The 22,826-nt window shown below is 40.4% G+C and overlaps 1 protein-coding gene and 1 pseudogene across 1 annotated transcript; one reads left to right on the forward strand and one right to left on the reverse strand.

Moving 5' to 3' along the window:
* Positions 1-207: 207 nt before the first annotated feature.
* On the reverse strand, positions 208-1,044 carry LOC121055332 (annotated as a pseudogene).
* An 8,979-nt stretch (positions 1,045-10,023) lies between these two features.
* On the forward strand, positions 10,024-11,806 carry LOC102709027 (annexin A13-like). Its single transcript, XM_015841154.2, has 4 exons — positions 10,024-10,113; positions 10,359-10,507; positions 10,619-10,837; positions 10,932-11,806. Exons 1-4 carry the CDS (start codon positions 10,041-10,043, stop codon positions 11,484-11,486), a joined length of 996 nt encoding a protein of 331 aa, XP_015696640.2. The 5' UTR covers positions 10,024-10,040; the 3' UTR covers positions 11,487-11,806.
* Positions 11,807-22,826: the final 11,020 nt, after the last annotated feature.

The raw sequence follows: 22,826 nt of genomic DNA on the forward strand, positions 1-22,826 counted from the left end.
GAAATTTAGGATCACTATCAAAGTAATTTTGAATCATGTGTACGTATCCATGTAAAACCATCGAAATACTTATTGCACAGAAGAACAGAGGAGATATATGTTTGTTTACGAGCAGCTCAAAGAAAAAAATATGGAGCTAGCAACTCGAATTTAATTTAATTTGTATATGCATATGTGCATGAGGAGATCAATGAGAATGATGGCATTCTAGCTTGGAGTGAGCTCCCTCTTGTCGAGCATGGTGAAGGACGTGCCGTCGCACTCAAAGTCGTATCGCCGGAACAGCTCAGCGACGAGCATGCACGCCGTGGCCACGACCACCTCCTTGGCTGCACACTGCTTGTTCCCTGGCAACGGCCCGTTGGACCAGTACACGCACTGCAGCAGCGCCTCGCCGTCGTCGCCGACGAACCTCTCCGGCATGAACTCGTCAGGCTGGTCGAACACCGCCGCGTCGCGCATGGCCAGCGGCTGGTACCCGCACAGCAGCTCACCCTCACCAATCTCGTACGCCATACCGCCGTGCGACCACAGCACGAAGTCCCGCCGCGCCTAGCCGAACTGCAGCGGCACCGGTGGCTGCATCCGGAGCACCTCGTACACCGTCGACCGCACCAGCGCCATCTCCTTCACTGCCGCGAACCCGACCTCGCCACCGTCTCCCAGCACGCGACACACCTCCTCCCGCAGCCTCTGCCGCAGGTCGCCACGGCTGGCCTTGCCGACCTCCGTGATGAGGAAGGGCAGGAACACCGAGAAGCCACCGACCTCCATGTTGAGGTCATTCTCGACAGAGACAAGCATGTGATCAACGGCGGCACGGAGCTCGGCGGCCCAGCTGCGCGCACCGCGGCGGAGGAGGTCGATGCTGAAGGCCTTGGTGCGCGCGTGGTCGGCCTCCTCGGTGTCGAGGTAGACGCTGACGCGGGTGCTGCTGGTGAAGCCGACGCTGGGGACGTAGGGCCCAATGAGGACGTCGTGACCTCACATTTAACTCCGTCTATTAATTCCCCAAAGGCCTCCTGACATGTGGGCCCCAGCCATGTCCACGTCAGCAAAACAAGGAAGAAAAATGTTACATACTGCCTTGGGACCTTGAATGTATGGTAAGGACAAGATGAGGGGTACACATTTTTGATATTTAGGTTGAGGGGTGCAAAACAGACTGTATGTTAAATTGAGGGACCTTAAGTGGACTTATTCCGACGCCTAACTAACATGACCAACGATGAAGGCACAGAGTCTCACACTGCGTCTGCACAACCGTTGCCATTGATCCGTGGCACAGTTTCTGTAAGAAAACTAGTAATATATCCGTGTAGCAGTGTAACGGTTTTTTAGGTTTTTTTTTTTTGTCTGAATCGATGGTTGCTCTGTGTACGATGGAATATGATGAGGAAGACGAATGACTATTTCTTTTCTAACCGATGCCGCCACCACTCCTTGACACGATGACTTATCACGTTCTATAACGTGGCTTTGATACCAAATTGATCACTCTGGCACTTGCATTGAGGGAAAAAGGGTCTTTATTACTTTTTTTTTCCTAAGTGGCATGCTAAAGCTTCTCACCTGGATGGCCTGTGAATGGTCTAAGAAGAGAGGGATGGAGCAGTGGTGGCATGGAACTAGTCTTTATTGGTGCTGACTCATAAACAAATAAAGTTATCTGCACTGGAATGTCTTTACTTGATTTTAATTATTTCTTTGGGTAAGGACAATTGCCTAGTACATCCATTATCCTAGATATAATATTTGACGTTATATATATCAAACAAGTAAAAAATGGAAAGAGTATTAATTATCCCCACATGTAATCCCCAGCATGTTATGTGGCTCTATGCAGTGTCAAATTTTATTTGTTCTGCCCTCCCAAAACTCAAAACCAAATTATACTTGTTCTGGTCAGCAATTCGCTGTCTAAAGTTTGATTATATTGCCGATCGATGAAAGACCATCCGTGCAACAGAAATGCTAAAATACAGATAGAGATAGTTGATTGGATATTATGCAGATCTCAATGTCGTTCTTTATCTTGATCTATTGTAAACATTGTCTGATGTATTGGACACATTGATCCAGTTCAATCTAATGACTAGTCTCTAAGGATTCGATCAAATATAAATATTCACTATGTAACGCGTGACTGAAGGCGATGCGTAAACCTAATCGAGAGATTAGCTACCAACGCGTATTATTATTATTTTTTTTTGGAGATTATTGCCGGCCTTGCACAATCGATCCCAATACGGACATAGAATCTTATACGTGAACGATTAATCGTCCTCTTTTGTAGAAAAAAATTATTGATCGTCTTTTTTTTAAGGGAAAAAGGCTTAATTAAACATCCTGGCCTCCTGCTATCATCTGAACTTTTTTTTTTTTGCTGTTGGCACGATCTGCCATATACTAGGAAAAAATAAATATTTGGTCACGAATTAGGATATGGTTTGCCTTGCATCTTATCGTGTATATACCTTGTCTTACTGGACTCATTCATGCATATACATGTTGTCAAATACTCGCTCCGTCCATAAATATTTAACGTCGTTGACTTTTTATACATGTTTGACCATTCGTTTTATTTAAAAAATTGATATAATTATTAATTATTTTTATATCATTTTATTTATTGTTAAATATACTTTTATGCATATATACAAATTTACATATTTTTTAAAAAATTAAATAAGATGAATGGTCAAATATATATAAAAAAATCAACGGCGCCAAACATTTAGGGACGGAGGTTTTTTTTTTCTACTTGGAGAATCAGCAGCACTCTTACCCGTGACAGACGAAGATTGCCGGCCTTGATATCTCAAAGCAGCCGTTCATGGAATTTTGTAAAGTATACTGTGCGCAGATTACTTTGATCAAACCAATTAATGATCTAATTGTCAATTAGGAGGGGGGTGTAATTTGATGCATGTTTCTGTGATAGAATGCATGCCATGTGTCATTAGAAATCCACAAGGTAGGATAGTACACGGGAGTCCCAACAAATTGATATTGGGCGTTGATTTTATTTTAAAAAAAATACAGTACTCCTGTCAATAAACTACTCAGTGGGTGCCGGAATCTTGATTAATTAGCTCGATGAAATCTTCGGCCAATGGATTGCATAAGACAAATTTTACCTTTTTGAGAGTTTCTGATGTAAGAATGTGTTGCCTTTTACACTAAATGCATGTATGATCATGCCACATGATTAATTATAGAGAGAATCTACTTCATGCTATAAAGTTTGTTATAGTTTAATAATTTTTTTATTTTTTTTCAAACGTTATTTTTGCATGGTATGAAAGGAATTACTTATACAAAAGATAATAGCAAATAATACTACAAAAATATTTTATGTAACATAAGACTGATGATTTACATTAATAATAACAACGCAAATAATATTTTATATAACACATTACAGATAAATTATACTTTATACAGAATCATAATTAAAAAACCAATGAAACTGATATGCAAACTTTTATGTTGCGTAAGGAGGATACATAAAAACATTTAGTATTATTTGGAAACTTATGATACAATAAATCAATTGTTAACTTGTATGGATATAAGGGCACTTGCGGAAACGATACCTAACCTAGCTAATGGCATATTGCAGAATAATTGGTAAACTCAATTGTATATTATAGAAACTGACGATATCAATTGAATTGAGACAACCTCAGTGGTGTAGCGTAGATTTTCTCTTAATTACGTTTAGGCATGTTCTCTACTTGATATTTGGATGGACACTTTGCTGTTTATGTAAATATGATTTTTAAATTACTAAATGGTCAGTTTATTTTTAAAATTTTCTAAGTAGATTTTTTATTTAAAAATCAAATAAATAAAATTTCCAAGTTTGTAATAGTCAATGGTTAATTAATTATGCGCTATGGCTTATCTTGCTTCATGTCAAGAAAACTGTCACCCAACCTCCACTAGAGATTGGGGCCTTAGAATATAGATAGTATATATTCAACCGTAAAGCATATTATCTACTCCCTATGTCCCGAAATGTTTAACGCCATTGATTTTTTTATACATGTTTGACCGTTCATCTTATTTAAAAAATTTACTTAATTATTAATTATTTTATATCATTTTGTTAAATATATTTTTATGCATATATATAACTTTACATATTTGATAAATTTTTTTGAATAAGACGAATAGTCAAACGCGTATAAAAAAATCAACGTCGTCAAACATTTAGTGACGAAGGTAACATAAGACTTCACACATCATATAGAGAGAGGACAATATACACCATTGTGACCATGGTTGCATGCGCATACCTCCAATGGGAAGTACAGCTAGGAGGCAATTTCCTCATCAGCTGTTTGTCTGTTTGTCGTGTAGGTTCAAATGGGATTTGACTTTTTTATGTTTGTTTTCTTATTAGATTTTTTTTGGTATCATATATGAAGATCTTGCATTTTTATGTTAATCTAAAATATTTTCTGGATATGTAAAAGTATACTTTGCCTCCTAGAGCAGCTGTTGCTCAGAAAACATTTTAAATCTTCAACTACATGTAATCAAACATTTTACACCGTTAACTATCAAAACGGGACAAGGGATTGTTTGGGGAGCTTTAGATTCTAATGAGCGTCTGTTTGGTATGTAGTTTCTAAGAATATGAAAAAGCTCTGAAACTTAGCTTCTCCAGTTTCTGACTTTTAGTTTATTTTTCATAATCTGTAACTACAGATTCTCAGAAGTTGTGGATCGTTTGGGATAGCTTCTAGCAGAAGCAACTTTTGGGAAAAGTTACAGCTGGAAAAAGCTCCTCCAATCAAGCCCAAAGTTCTTATCAAGGACAATCCAACTAAAATCTACCAACGATTTTTACATAGTAAGGATCGAAAACATCTATTTTTGCTTCATATCATACCCAATAAGCAAGGGAAGAAAGATGTGTTCAAGAACATACTAGTGTTAAAATCATGAAAACCCAATGATTAGTTATGGTTTTATAATGTCAGATCTACCTAAAGTTTGATTTCTATATACTCAAGCTAAAGGTTGGGAAGGTTGGGGTAAAATAGACTTCGGCTTTTCACTTCTGTCCACACTCGTCATGAACACAACAACTCTCAGGACCTCTTTAGAGTGTAGAATTTTACATGATTTTCTCAAGATTATTCAATTCCTCATGTTTTTCTTTAAAAATTCTTCAAACCAAGAGATCCTCAGTTTTACATGGTCACCCTGCCACATGGTTTCAAGTATCGATATATAAACGATATTGGAGGGCAACAATATTTGAGAATATCAGATATACCGAAAGAAATATCGGCAATGCAACAAAAAAATTGGTCAAAATTTTTAAAATAACAAAAGGGTTCTATTTCTTCAGGAAATCACATATATAGATTATGCCTAGACCATTTGGTATTAAAATCAAATATATAATTTTAATTGAGATGATATTACAATTTTGCAGCACACCCATAATATATTCCATTGGTTAAAATTAAAGCATGATGTAATTTGTACAAAATATCACATAGATTGTACCCGTGTGACCAGTTCGTGTCTTAGTGGCCACTTTTGGGCTAGGCCGCAGGAATCTAAGCGCCAAAGTAAACAATGGCCGAAATTGATCGATAAACAGGAATATCGATAGACATATTGGCGATATTGAAACCCCTCCCCAGCTTGCAAAGCTACCCAACCCACAAGCATAGAGTAAAAAAAAGAAAGACCGAACCGATAGTTGAACCAAAAAAACGAGAACCAGTAACCTTGGCGTTTCTGTTTTGCTAAAAGACTACGCATGTAATTAAACCGGTAAAAAATGATGAACCAGTCGGTTTTTAAAAATCGAACAGATTTTTTAATTTATGCTATAACAATATTGTTTTATAACTTTTGTTAGGTTACCATACTATAATTATTTTTTAATATTGTGGCCATGTAATAATAGATATATTGGTTTAATTTATCTATATATTATAATTAAGTTAAATATTATTAAATAAAAAATAGTTATTCAACGGTAACCCGGCGGTTCGACCGGTGAACCGATGACCAGAGCGGGTAGATCTCCGGTCCGGTTATTTGTACTATACCTACAAGGATCCAAACATTTTACCACCTTCTCCATGCCCATACATGCTCCTCCATCTCAGTCTCCATTTGTAGCCATCTATCCAAAATTTGGCGCCAACACATGCATCTTCCTTCCTCTTTCCCATGGATTAATTTTTGCCTTAGTGAAGCAGCCATCAGATTAAATTAACTAGCTAATGCACATGTACATTAACGAACACTCCATTTCTCCGGTCCATCATCCGCGCCGCGACGACGGCGACGGCGACAAACCATGCAAACCGCGTGGCATCGCCGGCCGGCTATATATACACCGTTCGGCTTCGCCGCCACCACGACCCTTCGTCCTCCCACCTACAGCTGCCAAGACAAGACACCGTTGGTTCGATCAGTTCAGCTGCTGTGCCATGAACGCCACCGTCGAGGTTAGGTGCGCCGGCGAGATGAATGCCGCCGCTGGTGCAATGTTTGGCGGCCGGAGGAGGCTGCAGGGCCGCCACTGTTGCAGGGTGAAGGCGGCGGCGGTGTCGGAGAGCAGGAGGGACTACTACAAGGTGCTGTCGCTGGAGCGGCCGGAGGATGTGGGCGCGGAGGAGATCCGGCGGGCGTACCGGCGGCTGGCGTTGCGGTATCACCCGGACACCTGCCCGCCGTCGCGCCGGGCCGAGTCCACGCAGCTCTTCCTGGAGCTCCGCCGCGCCTACGAGACGCTGTCCGACCCGGCGCTCAGGGTCAGGTACGACGCCGAGCTGCTGCTGCGGCGGCAGCGAGCGGCCGACGCGCCGCCGCGGGCAGCGGACGACGACGACGCGTTCGCGAGGGACGTGTGGGAGGCGCAGCTGCGCACGCTGCGCGCGCGTTCCGACGAGCGGCGGACGACCAGACGAAGCCGTTGGTTCGAGGTGTGACGACGAGATCGATCGATCGTCTGCTGGTGGTTTGCCGTTTAAGATTTAATTTCTGCGTGTTAACTATTTTGATTCTTAATTTGGTTGTCATTTTGAGGTTATTATTCCATCTGGTGGCGTATATTTTCACTGTGGCGTCTGTACGTGTTGTGTATTGTACTAACCTGTAAACTTCTAGCTAATTGGTTTGGTTGATTAATATTGACAGAGCTGTATGCAAAAGCTGCGTGTAATCCGCGCCACTTGGAGAAATAAATCTGTGGGTTCCTTTTGTTTTTGGTTCAATTATGGAGAAATTCACGCCGTCATCTTTTCTCGTGCTTATAAGTTAAATTTTAAATTTTTAACCTTAAATTTATGGTTGAGTTTAAGGTTTTTTATCTAAGTTTATTTTTCAGACTTAACTTTTTTAAATCAGTAAGAATATATATAAAAAATTATTCATAAATTATCTTTCGTTTGTGAATATGTCGTTTGGCTTTTCCGTAAACACCTAAACAATCAGTTCCTGTATTTGGATCATAGGAATAGCTACCAACAAATCATTTGAAATTCCTTGAAAAAAAGCCTCAAAATTGGAGATATTTTATTATATGTTACGATCTGTTGGAAAAATATCTTTGTGTCAGATCTATCGCTTTTCATTCATCTATTTTTCCAGTACTCCACCCAAATAGCCATTTATGTAGGTCTTTTTTGCATTTTTTTTATCCATAGGATTCGAGGTGCTAGGACACACAATCCTATAATTTTTTTTATGTTCCTACATTTTTGGTAATCATGCATTTAAAACAAGCCCTGGACTTTTTTTTTAAAAAAAAAAAGGAAAGGGAATATCTGCGGAGCGCCCCAAAAAAAGACTGCTACATAGTGGAATGCCGTTTTACTAGTATAAAAATCAGGATAGTATTTTGAGATATCATTGATGTATATAATATTTGTAATGGTTTTTTAATACTATAAAACGCAGGATACAACGTGTGGGGAGGTCGATGCAAATAAACACTAGATGCATGTATCAGGATATCCAAGCAATGGAAATTTGAAAAGATAGTGAAGAGGAGGCAACTCCATCAACGAGCAACTTCTCTCCTCTTTTACCCCCAGCACTTAAATATGAAAGTGTGCACATACAAAATAAGAGAGGAAAAGTTGGAAATGAGAGAAACGAACGTAACCAGAATACGTAGTGTTGTATTTGTATATGTGTTGTTATCATTCTAAAACCAGATTAAAAAATAAACTATAATAAAAATTCTAAATTTAAGTTTAAAATTTAAATTTGGGTATAAGCTTATATGGTGTTATCAAAACGATGAGGCCATTCGGATTAACGATAGGCGGAATTTTGACTGCAAGTCTGAAAAACACAGGCTGAGTGATCGTTCATCTTGTCATAGTCGAAAAAAGGCAGAACATATTGCCAATCAAACAAAGAAAAACCAAAATTTCTTTTCATGGTCTTAGTTGCATGCATTGAAAGGACCGATTGAACCGGGCGAACCAAAGATTAAACAGCCAAGGGTTGGGCCAGTGCGTGTTATGTATAATGGGCCCGCCCAGTTCTTCCATTATGGCACATAGTCCTCAAATTTTGCACGAAATCTCAACAAACAAATATATATACTCTCTCCGACTTTTTTTTAATTGACGTCATTGATTTTTAAATTTATATTTGACTTTTTATCATAATCAAAGAATTTGTAAATATGCAAAATTATAAAATCGTACTTAAAGTAACTTTAGTAATAAATTAAATCATAACAAAATAATCAATAATTATATAATTTTTTTGAATAAGACGAATGGTCAAACGTATATCTAAAAGCCGATGACGTTAATTAAAAAAATCAGAGGGAGTATTGAAGAAACCATGTCCAAGAAAAGAAACATAACAACACATTGATCCCTAATTAAGCTCACTAAAATCTTATTCTAGTTAAGCGCATAGCCGCATACGGTGTGTGCGTAATATATTTGCGGGTACACAACTTGAACCCTCGTATATTACTATGTACACCCATATATTACTATGTACACCCATGTGTCTACGGCCAGATCATGGATCCTTTCTCCCCTATATGTTCTTTTGAAATTACTTTGGACAGAGGACAATGAGAATGCACAAAGGTGTTTCACCCTACTTATTCAATCACTGGCCGCTTTCACACCACTGAATACTAACAAAAGAAAAAAAAAACAGGATGATCCTAAATCTGATAGCCATGCATGACTGATATTTAGACTCAGTTTGCACCCATCTTATCTTCTTCTTGACACAAAGTGCTTAATTGGCTGCATCTGAACCGTGGGTTCAGAAAAAGCACAGTTCTGAACTTTGTGGTGATGTTGTAGCAAACCCTCTTTCCACCAGATAAGTCTAGCGAAAGACGATCTTTCTTCTTCAGAACTCTACCGGAAGACATGGATGCATGGTATAAACACGGCTAATCTCCTTTTGAAAAAGCCAAATGGCACACATATCGACATGACGAACCTGCACTTCCTTCTCTAATTCACACTCGTTTTCGCGAATTCGGTGACGCTGCCGTCCAGACAAACGGCCATCGTCGGCTTGACAAGCTGAACAGCAAACATCACTATCGCCAATACACCACTGGCTAGCTTCTCTCAGTCTCGGATTCCTGAAGAGGTGCATGCATTCGCCATTGCCGTATGTACAGCTAGCTTCATTCCTGCATCTTCTCCTACCTCGCTAGCCGCTGCGAACCATCGACCAGTCAGCATCGACGTCGATCGATCGATCTCGTCGTGATGGAATCGAGTATGAATTGGAACAGGAGTATGCAGAAAAGTGAGAGAAAATCATTTGTTTAAGAGTGAGTGACTGTTTGAAGGAAAACGAAGTCGCAGGAACTCGCGGTGGCTGGGCTAGCTTGCAACAGAGGATATATTCTCTCCCAGCTGCTTTCGCCATCGCTTTTAGAAAGAGAAATTCCAAAGCGTGTAGCCCTGAAAACTGAAATGTATAAATCCTACTCGCGTCGAGATTGCGATTAATTTACCATAGCTAGCTTTGAGTTCAGTGAGGTGGTGCTTTCCCTGATCATGATGGCATCAAGTAGAGATTTTGCCAAGAGATATGAAGCTGACTGCAGACACCTCAATCAATTTTTCTCTGGTGATTGATCAGCACTTGCACGTTTCTCATGCTTGCAGTAGCAACAATTCATCAGTTTCTCAGAAATTTGAACAGTTCATCAGAATAATATGTTTACATTTCTACTCCTATGTCAGTTACTGCTCTTTTTTTCAAATATGACTCAGAAATAGTGTCACAGACATCCCCAAATCCGTAATTAGCCTTTTGTTAACTGCAGTCATTGTCAGAGATTTAACCATGAGTAGTAATCACAAAATCTGCAGGAAATGCTTCCCCAAGCAATGCGAGACCAGTTCTGGAGATCTTCACCACGAGGAGCAGCCAGGAGATGAAGCAAATCTGCAGAGCTTACAGCAGCATGTATCACCAAGACCTCCTCCTGCTGCTGTCGCAGCAGAAAACCAACTTTGCTGTAAGCCCAGCGTCTCGAGATCCTCTTGTCTAAACAAATTGCAATCTTTTAATCTGGTTCTATCACCACGCTGAATTGCTGATGATGCACGTACGTACGGACATGGTGCAGAGGGTGGCCTGCCTTAGAGCTAGCGAGCCGTGCGTCCGGGACGCCGACATCGCCAGGGACGCGCTGTTCGGGCGGCGGCTCGACGGCGACGTGCTCGTCGAGGTCGTGTGCACGCGGCCCTCCGCTGAGGTCGCGTCGATCAGGCAGGCGTACCAGGCCCGGTACAGCGCGAGCCTCGAACGCGACGTCTCGTCGAGGACGAGCGGCAGCCTGAACGAGGTGAGCAGCGAGCTGCGCCAATGGCGTGATCAGTTTCTGTTTCTTTGTGCAAGGATTGTTTCTTTCATGTCGTGTTCGTTCGATCGATCGCTAGGTTCTCCTCGCGTTCTTGGGATCGAGCGGCTACCATGGAGGCCGGGTGGACGCGACGATGGCGATGTGCGACGCCAAGACGCTGTACGAGGCGGTGGAGAGCGGCCGGGGCGTGGACCGGAGGAGCATCCTGCAGCTGCTGCGGCACCGGAGCGGCGACCAGCTCAGGGCGGTGCTCGCGTCGTACCGGCGGCTGTACGGGCAGGAGCTCGCGCGGGCGCTGAAGAGGAAGGCCGACGGCGTCGGCCACCGGAGCGGCGAGTCGTTCCCGGGCGTGTTCCGCGCGGCGCTGCGGTGCGCGCAGCGCCCCGAGAGGCACTTCGCGAGGGCGGTGCGCGTGGCGCTGGAGCGCGGCGGCGGCGGCGGCGCGGCGAGGGAGGCATTAGTGCGGGCCGTCGTGACGCGCGCCGGTGTAGACGTGCGCCGCGTCAACCAGGCGTTCGCGGCCAAGACCGGGTGGACGCTGGAGAGCGTCGTCAGGAACGAGTTCGCCGCCGGGAATGCGGACGACGGCTTGACCGGCGACTTGCTCGTGGAGTTGCTCAAGCTGGCCTGAGGACCATCTCGATCTAGCATGCAGTCGGATAATCCAGCTTCCATGAACGGCGAGGATCCATCACAATCTTCCTGCGTGTAGTGGAGATTGCAGCGGATCCATGCATGTATCATTTGTCAGGAGTTAGGATTATTTACTGTAGATTTAGGTAATGAATAAAATGGAACAATGAGATGAACACTTATGCACACGACCGTACATGTAAACCACACGGCACACGTACACGAGTGCGCCTCCTAAGGTTTACGTTATCACGGATGTCTCCGAAATAGTCATTCGACGAAGTACGATTATCACACTTTTTTCTACAACTTTTGAGGTTTTCCGCAATGATAATCACAATTTTTGTGGCGGTCGTAACGTTAGTTTTGCAGACTGATGCCTCCTAAAACAACCTTAAATAGCTAAGAAATAAATTTTATTATCATGGAAGTACCTTTTTAAGTTTAAAAGTCTCACTTGCTGCTGCCACTCGGCCCACTCCCCTGTATGACATATAATTTAGGCCGCGTTCGAGAGGAAACGGAGTAATATATTAGTACATAATTAATTAATTGTTAAAAAATATGAAATAGATTAATATGATTTTTTAAAACAACTTTTTTATATAATTTTTTTTAAAAATACACCGTTTAGTAGTTTGGTAAGCATGCGCACGGAAAACAAGGGAGGTAAGTTAACTTAGGAGGTGTTTAGATTGGAAAAATTTTGGAAGAAGTGTCACGTCAAATGTTTGACCGGATGTCGAAAAGGGTTTTTGGACACAAATGAAAAAACGAATTTCACGGCTAGCCTGGAAACCGCGAGACGAATCTTTTGAGCCTAATTAATCCGTCATTAGCACATGTTGGTTACTGTAGCACTTATGGCTAATCATGGACTAATTAGGCTTAAAAGATTCGTCTCAAGATTTCTTCCGTAACTGTACAATTAGTTTTTTAGTTTATCTATATTTAATGCTTTATTTAGGTGTCTAAAAATTCGACGTGATGTTTTTGGAAAATATTTGGGAACTAAACATGGTCTTCCCTACTGCCCCGAACTAGGCCTTAGTGCACGCCACCCCTGCTTTATAGGGACTAAAATGTTAGCCATTAAAAACATAGCTATTAGAGGTAAAGATATTTTTTATAAATTATAATAATATAGAAAATCATATGACGTGATATTTTAGGGATGACATTAAGAAAGCTCATCGTATGTTTGAGACTTAGAGAGTCCCATAGAAATGCTCTAAATTTGTTTCACTCTATTTCCCTTTAAGGCGAACCGAGTAGGCACTTTACATCTCTCAAAGCTGAAACTTACTTAGGGCATGTTCAATAATAAAGCCCATTATGAGCTCTATCTTAAGTTACGTCAACGACAAGAGTCTATTTTATTTTATAATGATACGTACAAAGATAGAGTCATAAGTGGTTTATTCATTAATGCAATAAAATATTTTTTATTATGCTATTTTTTATACACCCTCATGTAAAAAAATTTCCTTTAATAAATACTAATAATCGACTCTAAGTTGTTGTCATGCATGACAACAACTTTTATTTCTCCATCCCTCTCTTTCCTCCACGTTATTAAATTTAATTACGTGACGATTGAGAGAGTCACTAAGAGCATTCCCAACCCAATGACGACTAGGATAGTGTTTATAGCATTAAATAAGTTGTCACATAGGATGAAAAATGATGTAGCAAGTGAATAAATGAGGAAAGAGAATGAACCCATGTCTTGCATGAGAATGGTTTTTACACAACATCCAAGATATCATGTGAGATAAGTAGCATTAAATTTAAGTGTGGAATAGTGGTATTTGCAATGAAAGAGGAGTGTCTAGTACTAGTTTCTTGATGATGGGAAGTTTATAGAAACCATATCTAGTGTTATGTGTTAGAAATGCCCTAATAATCACTTTGTTCGTTCCTTAGAGCATTTCTAAGAAATTCCCTAAACCTCTAACATGGAGTGAACTCTCTCTGTCTATTAAAAGATAGATATTGGATTATGGATTTTTACTGTTATGCTTTTCAATCTCTTAAATGATCCATGTTGTGCAAAATATTTCTGCATAAATATCTAATGTTTCTAAAACAAGCCCTTTTTAAACTATTTTAATAGTGAATTTAATTGTTTATACCCTCAAATAACTGTCACAAAAATTAGATAATACAGCATCTTCATCATTTTAAAACACATGTTGTTGGAGAGAATTCAATTTCCACATCGTAAAATTTCCCAAAAGGCAAAAGATATTTTCATCGTTGAGCTGCAGTCTCAAGAATCTCAGATTTTGCAAACTGGACTCCTACCACACTTCCACGGAGGACTCCTTCCCCCACTGACGCGTGGGCCCAGCGCACGCTCTGCGTCCTTTCCCCTCCCTCCTCGCCGGAGGGAAAGAAACGGAAGCACTCACCGGATCACTGCCACCGGCGTTGCGTCACATGCATGGGACTCGCGAGGGTTTTTGGGCAGCGGTGAAGCTGCTTGAAGGAACCCTTCGTTAAAATTTTTAACTAAACTTTATGAATTACGTATATTTATTTTTCTGATCTAAATTTATATACTCGTGGCACTCCCTGTATTTCGCTTAAGCTTTGCATATGTTTTTGGGAAGTGATTTTTGCTTGTCGCGGAAGCTGGAAAGGTGCGATCGATCGATCGATCTCTCTCTTGCCCCGCCACCGGCGTTGGGGATCTGGGATTCTTTTTTTTTTTCATTCTCTTTGATTTCTTGGATTGGAATTCAGGTTATTGTTCATCTGACCATGCTTTCTAGGTTTGCTGCAGCGATGATAGGGAAGAAGATATTGGGGTGAGCGGCTCCGTCTCCGTGGCGGCTGTGCTTTGGATGATCACCATGTTCAGGTGAGTGATTCAATTTCAATTCATCCATGACCATGTCAACTGATTTTGTTTTTGCGATATTGACGACACGCCAAATACTCTACGTGACGGTGTTATCTTGTCATGCTAATATTGGTGGCACGGCTAAAAGGTTCATACGATGAAAATATTTTTCTCCAATGTTTAGTAATAAAATTATTTATTAAAAATGTTTAAAATTTTTTTAAAAAAATCCTCCATGTTCTCTACCAGGCCCAAAATGACATCGACGTTCTCCCCACAGGCCAAAACAAATATTCCAAAGTCCAACAAGGATCAAAGTCCACATTACTCTATGAACCCTAGTTAGTCATTCTAATCCTTTCCCATCTCCATTTTCTGCGCAGATGCCACAAATGACGAACCATATACCACCGATGGAACCTCATGTCGCAGTTGTCTCAGCTGTTCGCATCCTTCGTCGGTAGTTGTCACCTCACCCTCCTATCCTCCTTTCTGGCCACACAACCTCGCCTCCATCGCCACCTCACGCTCAATAGCCTCGGCTCCTTCGTCGCTCGTTGAGGACAACGATTTTGCTACAGGTTTAGCTGTCGTTGTTTAGAGTGCATTTGCAGATTTACAATTCTTCTCAATCTCGCACAATTTATTCTATTTGCACATTGACATGGCACACTTGTCGACGGTCATCTCACTGTCATGCTCTCCACGAAGGAGGATGACGAGGTCTCCATTGGGTTGAGGTGAGGGGTGAGAGGAAACGATCTTCAATAGCAAGTGTTAGCTTGCGAGCTAAAACAAGCTAGCTCGAGCTGGGGTACAAGCCGATCGAGCCGAGCTTCTACCGGGCAAAATGTATGTGTTACAGCTGACTAGGCAACACGTTGAACCGTGTTACTATAGAAATTTGTGGTAACACACGTCTTGATGTGTTCCGGAATTGTTAAAAAAATCTCAGTTGTGACGTAGTGACGCGGGCGCCGCAACCTGAGGGAAAACCGTGAGCGCCACCCAGGTGCGGCGTACGTGAAGCGGTGAAGGAACAAAAAGGCATAGCTAGGGGTGGACACAAAGCTCGTGGCTCGTTAGCTCGCTCGAATCGTGACAAACTCAGCTCGACTCGTTTCATTTTTCTAACGAACTGAGCTAGCATTTTAGCTCGTTAGAGATAACGAGCCAGCTCGAGTGGACTCGTGAGCTGCTCGCGAGCCTAACGAGCTAGATCAAAGACACTAAATTTACCAGCGTTCATTGATTTTACACTGGAATGCATGTCTTCAGTACTTTATAGGTTCACCATGTCATTTGTTGGTTGAAACTTTAATATTTAAATATAGTTTTATATGATTTGTATGTTTGAAATAAAAATTTGTTTATATAACCTATTAAAAATTATTTATATTAACTTTTTATGTATGGCTCATGAGTCTAATAAGCCGGCTCGAGCTTTATAACAAGCCGAATCGAGCCGAACCATTATCTTAGCTAGCCATACCTGCTATGGCTTGTTATCCAGCATTAGGCATAGCCCAACACGGCGCACGGGAGGGGAGACACGCATACGCATGTTGCTGTCGCATCCGCGCCGCACTGATCATGAGCCGTCTCGTCTCCCCACGTATTCCACACGTAACCATCACTCTTGCCTCCTCCTAGCTGAGTTGATTAGGGTTGGTTAGATGTTACTAAATTTTTTTAAGTACTATATCCTATCGAATATTTACATACTAATTTGAAGTATTAAATATAGATTAATATCAAACCTAATTTTATAAATAAGTGGTAATCCACGAGACAAATTTTTTAAGCCTAATTAATCCATAATAAGAGCATGTTTACTGTAGCATCACATATACTAATCATGGATTAATTAGGCTCAATAGATTCGTCTCACGAATTAGTCCAAGATTATAGATGGATTTTATTAATAATCTATATTTACTATTTATAATAAGCGTCTAAACATTCAATAGGACAAAACACTAAAAATAAGTCTCTTGTCCCCACACCACCTTAATCGGAGAGATTACTCTGATACAAATGACCGGTCAGCACGGCTCCAAAAGATGATTAGATGAGCAATCAGCACATGACTCTGTTTACACTAGCTACCAAAACAGCGCAAACTTCCTTGCGGCGATGAACTCTTTAATTTGCCGACATATACTAAGGTTGTTTAGTTTGCAAAAAAGTTTTGCAAAAACATCACATCAAATTTTTATACATATTTAAAGTATTAAACGTAGTCTAATTACAAAACAAATTTCATATTCCGGTTGGAAACCGCGAGACGAATTTTTTGAGCCTAATTAATCTATAATTAGCATATGTTGTTTACTGTAGCACTTATGGCTAATCACTTTCTAATTAGGCTCAAAAGATTCGTCTCAAGATTTCTTTCGTAATTATGTAATTAGTTTTTTGGTTTATCTATGTTTAATGTTTTATTTAGGTGTCTAAAGATTTGATACGATGTTTTTGAAAAAAAGTTTTAAGAATTAAACAAGGCCTAATTAACATCTACACAGCTTAATTTCTTTCGAGAATGAAAGCCTAAGTGCGGTTTTGTCGCGCACAGCGTTTTTGCAGTTCACCTCATGCCTGTAACCACTTCACTAATGGATCGACTAGTCGACAAACTTGTGATAACCTAGGAAATAACCAAGTTAATTAAGTTAATCAAATCAACACTCCAGTCCAAGAGCACAAGGCCAGCATACATAACGCGGCAGGCTGTAGCTTTTATTGAAAAAGAAGAAAGCAAACCGATCGATGCCCACATGCTTTACGGCGTAACACACACAAAAAGGAGCCGCAAATCCGATGGGCAATCCCACGATTAGCGCGCGAGCGAGGTGCACTGCACCGTGCGCACGTACCGGGGCAGGGAAGAGGAGAAAACGCGCGGAACTTTTTTCTTTTTTGCGTAATAAAATTTTAAATTCGTCCTCGTGTTTGCTCCGAAGTCAAAAATTTTGTACGTTTGACTAAATATATAAAAAACATAGAAAAATTAATTTTATTTAATCTAACATGGAGTATATTTTGATAGTATACTTGTTTTGTGTTTAAAATTTTGATAAATATGTTTAAATTTAAAGAAATTTATCTTCGATGCATCTGGGTAATTTTACGATCAACACCTCGATGCCTCACCAACGGTAAAAAAAAAATGGAAAAAAAAGAAGCAAAAGAAACGCACGGAATAATAATATTAACCGAGACGCGCGCGCACGACGCGGTGCACGCACGCACAGCCGCAAGCAGCAGCGTCACATGGCCGCTGGTGGTGGCGCCCCCGGCGGCGAGGCGTGTGGGCCGGCGACGAGAACACAGTACGACGTACAGCAGCGCATGTGGCCGTGCCCGGCGCCTGCCCCCGGTGCGTTGGGGGACGTAGCGTGCGTGCTTTGGATCGATCGAGATCGTCCGGAAAATTGGCAATCCTGCTACATCCATAAAATTAGGCAAAGAAGTAGAACATTATGATCAAAAAATTTCTGTGGCATCTTATAATACGAGAAGAGGAACTCTAAATACAAAGTCTATTTCTCATTACTCTAAATGTGATGCATGAATATTTATTGAGTAGTATATGCATGCGTAAGAGAAAATGAGTAGTTTATATATAAATAAAATATAGTTATATCTGGTATGAAGAATATAACATGTATGGTGTGCTAGGGCGTAAATATATGGACAAAAATTCTTCTTGTAATGGTCATTTAATATGAACGTTAAATTTGAATGAGGTACAGTATTGTGTAGGCTCGTTACTGGCGAAATGGGCAGGAGCGGGCGACTGATCTGATGCAGGCTCATTAATATTTTTTGGCCACTTTTGTGTTGCTGCATCTGCATGCTCTCGCCAACTACCTGTAACTGTCGCTTGCGACGTGGGGGCCATGACCCATGTGTGTCCCTCTTTTCCATGCTTAATTTTCCTATGGGTGAACCATTTTACTCATCGGGTTATCAAATTAATCAGTGAACTATTTGCTTATAATTAGATAAACAAGGAAAGAATCACATATTGTTGAGATATTGTCACACTGCCTGTATCTAGCTGGCCATCGAAAACGATCGAGGAATAAGTTGCGAGTATACATGGTGTCCATGGATTGCCATGCACAACACCCTCATTAGTACATAAATAATTACATATTAACTTTTACAAACTTAAAAAATAGATTAATCTGATTTTTAAAACAACGTTCATATATATATTTTTTATAAAAATATCTTATTTAGTAGTTTGAGAAACAAACATGCGCACGGAAAACGAAGTTAAAGTTTTACTGGCTGGTAACTTGGGAACGCAGCCAATTTCTCTCCGCTTTTCTTATATATCTATCTCAATCTTGAGCTATCTATCTGGTGTTCAAAATAGCCAAGCTCTGAAAAATGATTATCTGATTTTTTTTATTATAGATATTTGAGAGTATAAATGAATGTTTTAACTAATAAGAGTTAAACATTTTTTTTCTACAAAGATTAAATTAGAAACTTTTATATATGATTCTTTTATACGAAAAGAACCTTTCTGGTGCTTGATTATCTGATTTTGTACCGAGTCACAACTTGTTAACCTCAAACTCCTCAAAACATACCAGAGAAACACACAATTAAGCATTACTTTCTCCAGAGGCGTTTGTCTAAGTATCGTTTGTTCCATTTAGCCGAATTCACTCCATGAATTCACGCCACATGTGCAATTAGTGAGACGGACGAGGAGCAAGCACGAGCCATCAGCCATGGAACCATAGCGTTGTTTGTATTTTTTATGAAAAAACTAAGCGGTACATTTGCAAAAGAAAAATAATTTATAAATAAAAATTTTATATATGTATTCTTAGCGAACTAATAGCTAAGACTAGAAAATAAACTTCAAAATTAACTATCAAATTTAAGTTTAAAATTTAAATTTTGTTTTATAAGCCTAAACGGAAGCCAAAATATCAGGGGGTGCATGAAGGTGGGAGCCGGTGAGGGTGACAACTAATTAAGTCAACTAGTAACTTGTGGTCTGGATTACTAAAGTTGACAGTATTGTTGGTTCCAGCTAAGTAAGTTGAGTTCCATCTGCCCAGCTGTTTTCTGGGGATCACTTAAGCTAGCTGTTGGTTTTGAACATCCACAGGTCAGGTCAACTTGATTTGCATTATGGAAGAGAGCCAACGGTTGCACATGACCAACATTTTTTCTGTCTCTAACTTATGGCAGGATGCATTTATATATTTGTTCCTTTCTTGTATTCCCTGCAGTTGGAACATGCACGCAATTGAAAACTAATTAATCCACCTGCAGCTCGTACTAGTACAATATAAAGGTCCAGGGGCCTTTGGTTTGACCATTAGCTTAGCTTTGTCAAATGAGATGCCCTTACGAGGGGTTGTTTAGATTTTAGCCCCATATCGGATGTTTGACACTAATTTGAAGTATTAAATATAGACTAGTAAAAAAACTAATTTTATAAATGAATGGTAATCCGTGAGACGAATTTTTTAAGTCTAATTAATCCATAATTAGAGAATGTTTACTGTAGCATCACATAGGTTAATAATGGATTAATTAGGCTCGATAGATTCGTCTCGTGAATTAGTCCAAGATTATAAATGAGTTTTATTAATAGTCTACGTTTATTATTTATAATAAGGGACCCCTTATAATAAGCGTTCGAATATTCGATGGGACACGGTACTAAAAATAAGTCACTTGTCCCAAACACACAGGTATACTAGCTTGTTTATCATGCACCGCTATTAATTAATTAATTTCCGTGATTAAATATGTTACAGAGATGGAAAGCTATTGATGGCGCTACTAAATCTTCCCCTGTGACAAATGGCACAATGCTGGCCAGTGCTAAATTATTCTAACCTTTATTTGTTAGCACGTAGTTTTCCAAATCAGCAAGCTAAGAGAACATCAACGATCGATTGAGTCGTGGGTTAGAGTACACATTCCCTGCGACCCGGAATGTTTAGGGTCGTTAACATTTTTTATACACGTTTGATTATTTATCTTATTTAAAAATATTCATAATTATTAATTATTTTTATATTATTTTATTTATTATTAAATATACTTTTATGTATATATATATAGCTGTACATATTTAAAAAAATTAAACAATATGAAAATAACAACTCAAACATAGAGAGTATTTATGAGCACGACACGTCGGTAGCTAGCCCACGCATGAGGATCGATGAGACGTACAGTAGCAGCAGCAGCTAGCGGTGTCGGAGTTAACGAGGTGGGTATGGCGTCGTGCAACGACGGAGACATGTTGTTAGCTAGTGAGGCGAGAGCAAGGCGTGTGGCCACGATGACCCCATCCGCGCGCGTGATAGCGACTAGCGAGAGATGATTCGATGGTGTTTGCATCTGTACATCAGACGAACAATCGATGAATCAAAGCGTGCAGAATTCTGAGAACATATATATTGCGTTACAAGGCTATCATGGTAGATCGCTGGTCTTGGTGGCTTGTAATTTTCATCGGCTAGGGCCATTCACTCTACTAGATACCCGCGGTAGGGGCGGTCTAAAGGAAAGATAAACAATAAAAATGTAACTTATACTGAGATCAAGGTTAATAGACGACGTAACTACTAGCTTTAAAATTATTTTATGTCATTAAGAGCTAATATAAAGTTAACTTGTACAATGGTTATAGATAAACTAGCGACAAAATCTAGCCAACGAGATTATGAGCTCTGAACAAGTTAGAGTTTCAGCCCACCTTTCTATTGATCTTTAGCGCAAAAAAATTTAGGGAGTATTCGTGGGGGCTCCAATAACTTTAACGGGGTTAGAATGGCTCAAGCCCCTGCCGCCTCCAAGTTAAATCTACCTATGACATAAACATATATTATATCATCAATATATGATACACACTCGCTGTCTTGAAACTTTGTGCCGTAACTAGCTATAAATATATATAAGGTGTGAGTGCCCTTGCAGGGCACAATCATGGCTGATCTAAGCTACTACCTCCGTTTCATATTGTAAGATTTTCTAGCTTGTCTAAATTTATTCATTAATAAATATATATAATTTATATATGTGTCTAGATTTGTTAGTATCTATATGAATTTAGACAAATGCTAGAAATTATTATATTACGAAACGGAGGAAGTATGTTCTATGGATGCATATTTCACGGGCCTCATAGGTTGTAGTGCCCACATGTCAGTTTGCAAATCGATCTCAATTCATATTGTATAGGTTGATGAAATACCGTAATTTGAAAGCTCTAAACAGTTCATTCGTTCCAAAAGGGTTTAAAAGGAAACACATAGGCAACTTTTGAAATTGATATTGTACCACTGATTCTTCGAAATAAATCTACCTAACAAAAACTAGTAAAAAATTCCACCTTTAAGGACAAAACAGAGGAAAAATAACGCTAGCCCAATTCTTCGATCTTTGGTTGTCTCAGAAATGTTTTCGGTTCTATAATATTTTTTTACTTACATTTCTTCCTATTTACAGTATATGGTTTGAAAGTAATGGAACGAACCCTAAATTGATAGCCACTGTACTAATGATACTGGTTAGAAAACAAAAACAAAATCAGATTAAAAGAACACTACACGGTACAAAAGTCACCAGTTGCGTTATAACAACAAAAACTATATAGGGAGAGTATTCCAACAGTTCATCTAAATTTGATCATCATATCTTTATTTGGATAATCATGCATCCTTCATATCCCCTGTACTCCAGTAGATCATCTATATATGACATTTTCTATATCTATTTAGAAGATTGGAGAGAGAACATCTAAATATAAAGTTTCTCTTTCTTAATATGGATGATATCTAAAAATAGATGATGAGATAGATGTTCTGCTGAAGCTCAAACTTTATACGTAAAGAATGTGATAAATAAGCTGTTGGAATGCTCCGAGAGTATAAACAAAAGGGTGTTTTGTTCTTCATCAAACCAGAAAAGAGTATAAACAAATGCACAACTTGCAAGCAGCTCATGCCCGTGGAATATTCGCGGCCCAGCAACAAACGCCGCTGCGGCGCACCGAACACCAAACACCACACACGGAGCGTCCTGGGCCCGCCACGTCATCCCGCCAACCGGAAGCACCCGGTGGGGCGCCGCCGGCACGTGGCACGCGCCACACGGACACGTGGCGGGCACACGCTGGAGCCGCCGCAGGGTGCTCGGCCTCTTCCCCGGCCACACCCGATCCGCGCACTATGCATGACGCGTGGGGCCCACCAGAGCGGGACCCACATGGCAGTCACTAGTGAGACTGGCTGGCTGGCTGGCGCGGGCTCTGGCTCTGCCGCCGCCGCTGCCATCGCTAAAAAAGCGAGTTGGCGGGAGGAGTAACAGCGAAGCAACCCGCTAATCACTGCCCTAATCCAGGCGATTAGCCGGAGGGAAATTACTAATTAAGGATGGGATTAACTGGTCATGGTCTTCGTCTCGGGAGAGCTCGAGACGCCGCGCTATAAAAGAGCTCCA

This window comes from Oryza brachyantha, chromosome 9 (genome assembly GCF_000231095.2).
Source record: "Oryza brachyantha chromosome 9, ObraRS2, whole genome shotgun sequence".
Classification (NCBI taxonomy): domain Eukaryota; kingdom Viridiplantae; phylum Streptophyta; class Magnoliopsida; order Poales; family Poaceae; genus Oryza; species Oryza brachyantha.

Bases quoted from the DNA above. Each gene is read 5' to 3' on its own strand.
- LOC102709027 (XM_015841154.2), top strand. From the start codon at position 10,041: ATGATGGCATCAAGTAGAGATTTTGCCAAGAGATATGAAGCTGACTGC. The intron at 10,508-10,618 runs GTAAGCCCAGCG...GACATGGTGCAG, and splicing joins AGCAGAAAACCAACTTTGCT to AGGGTGGCCTGCCTTAGAGC. The intron at 10,838-10,931 runs GTGAGCAGCGAG...ATCGATCGCTAG, and splicing joins CGAGCGGCAGCCTGAACGAG to GTTCTCCTCGCGTTCTTGGG.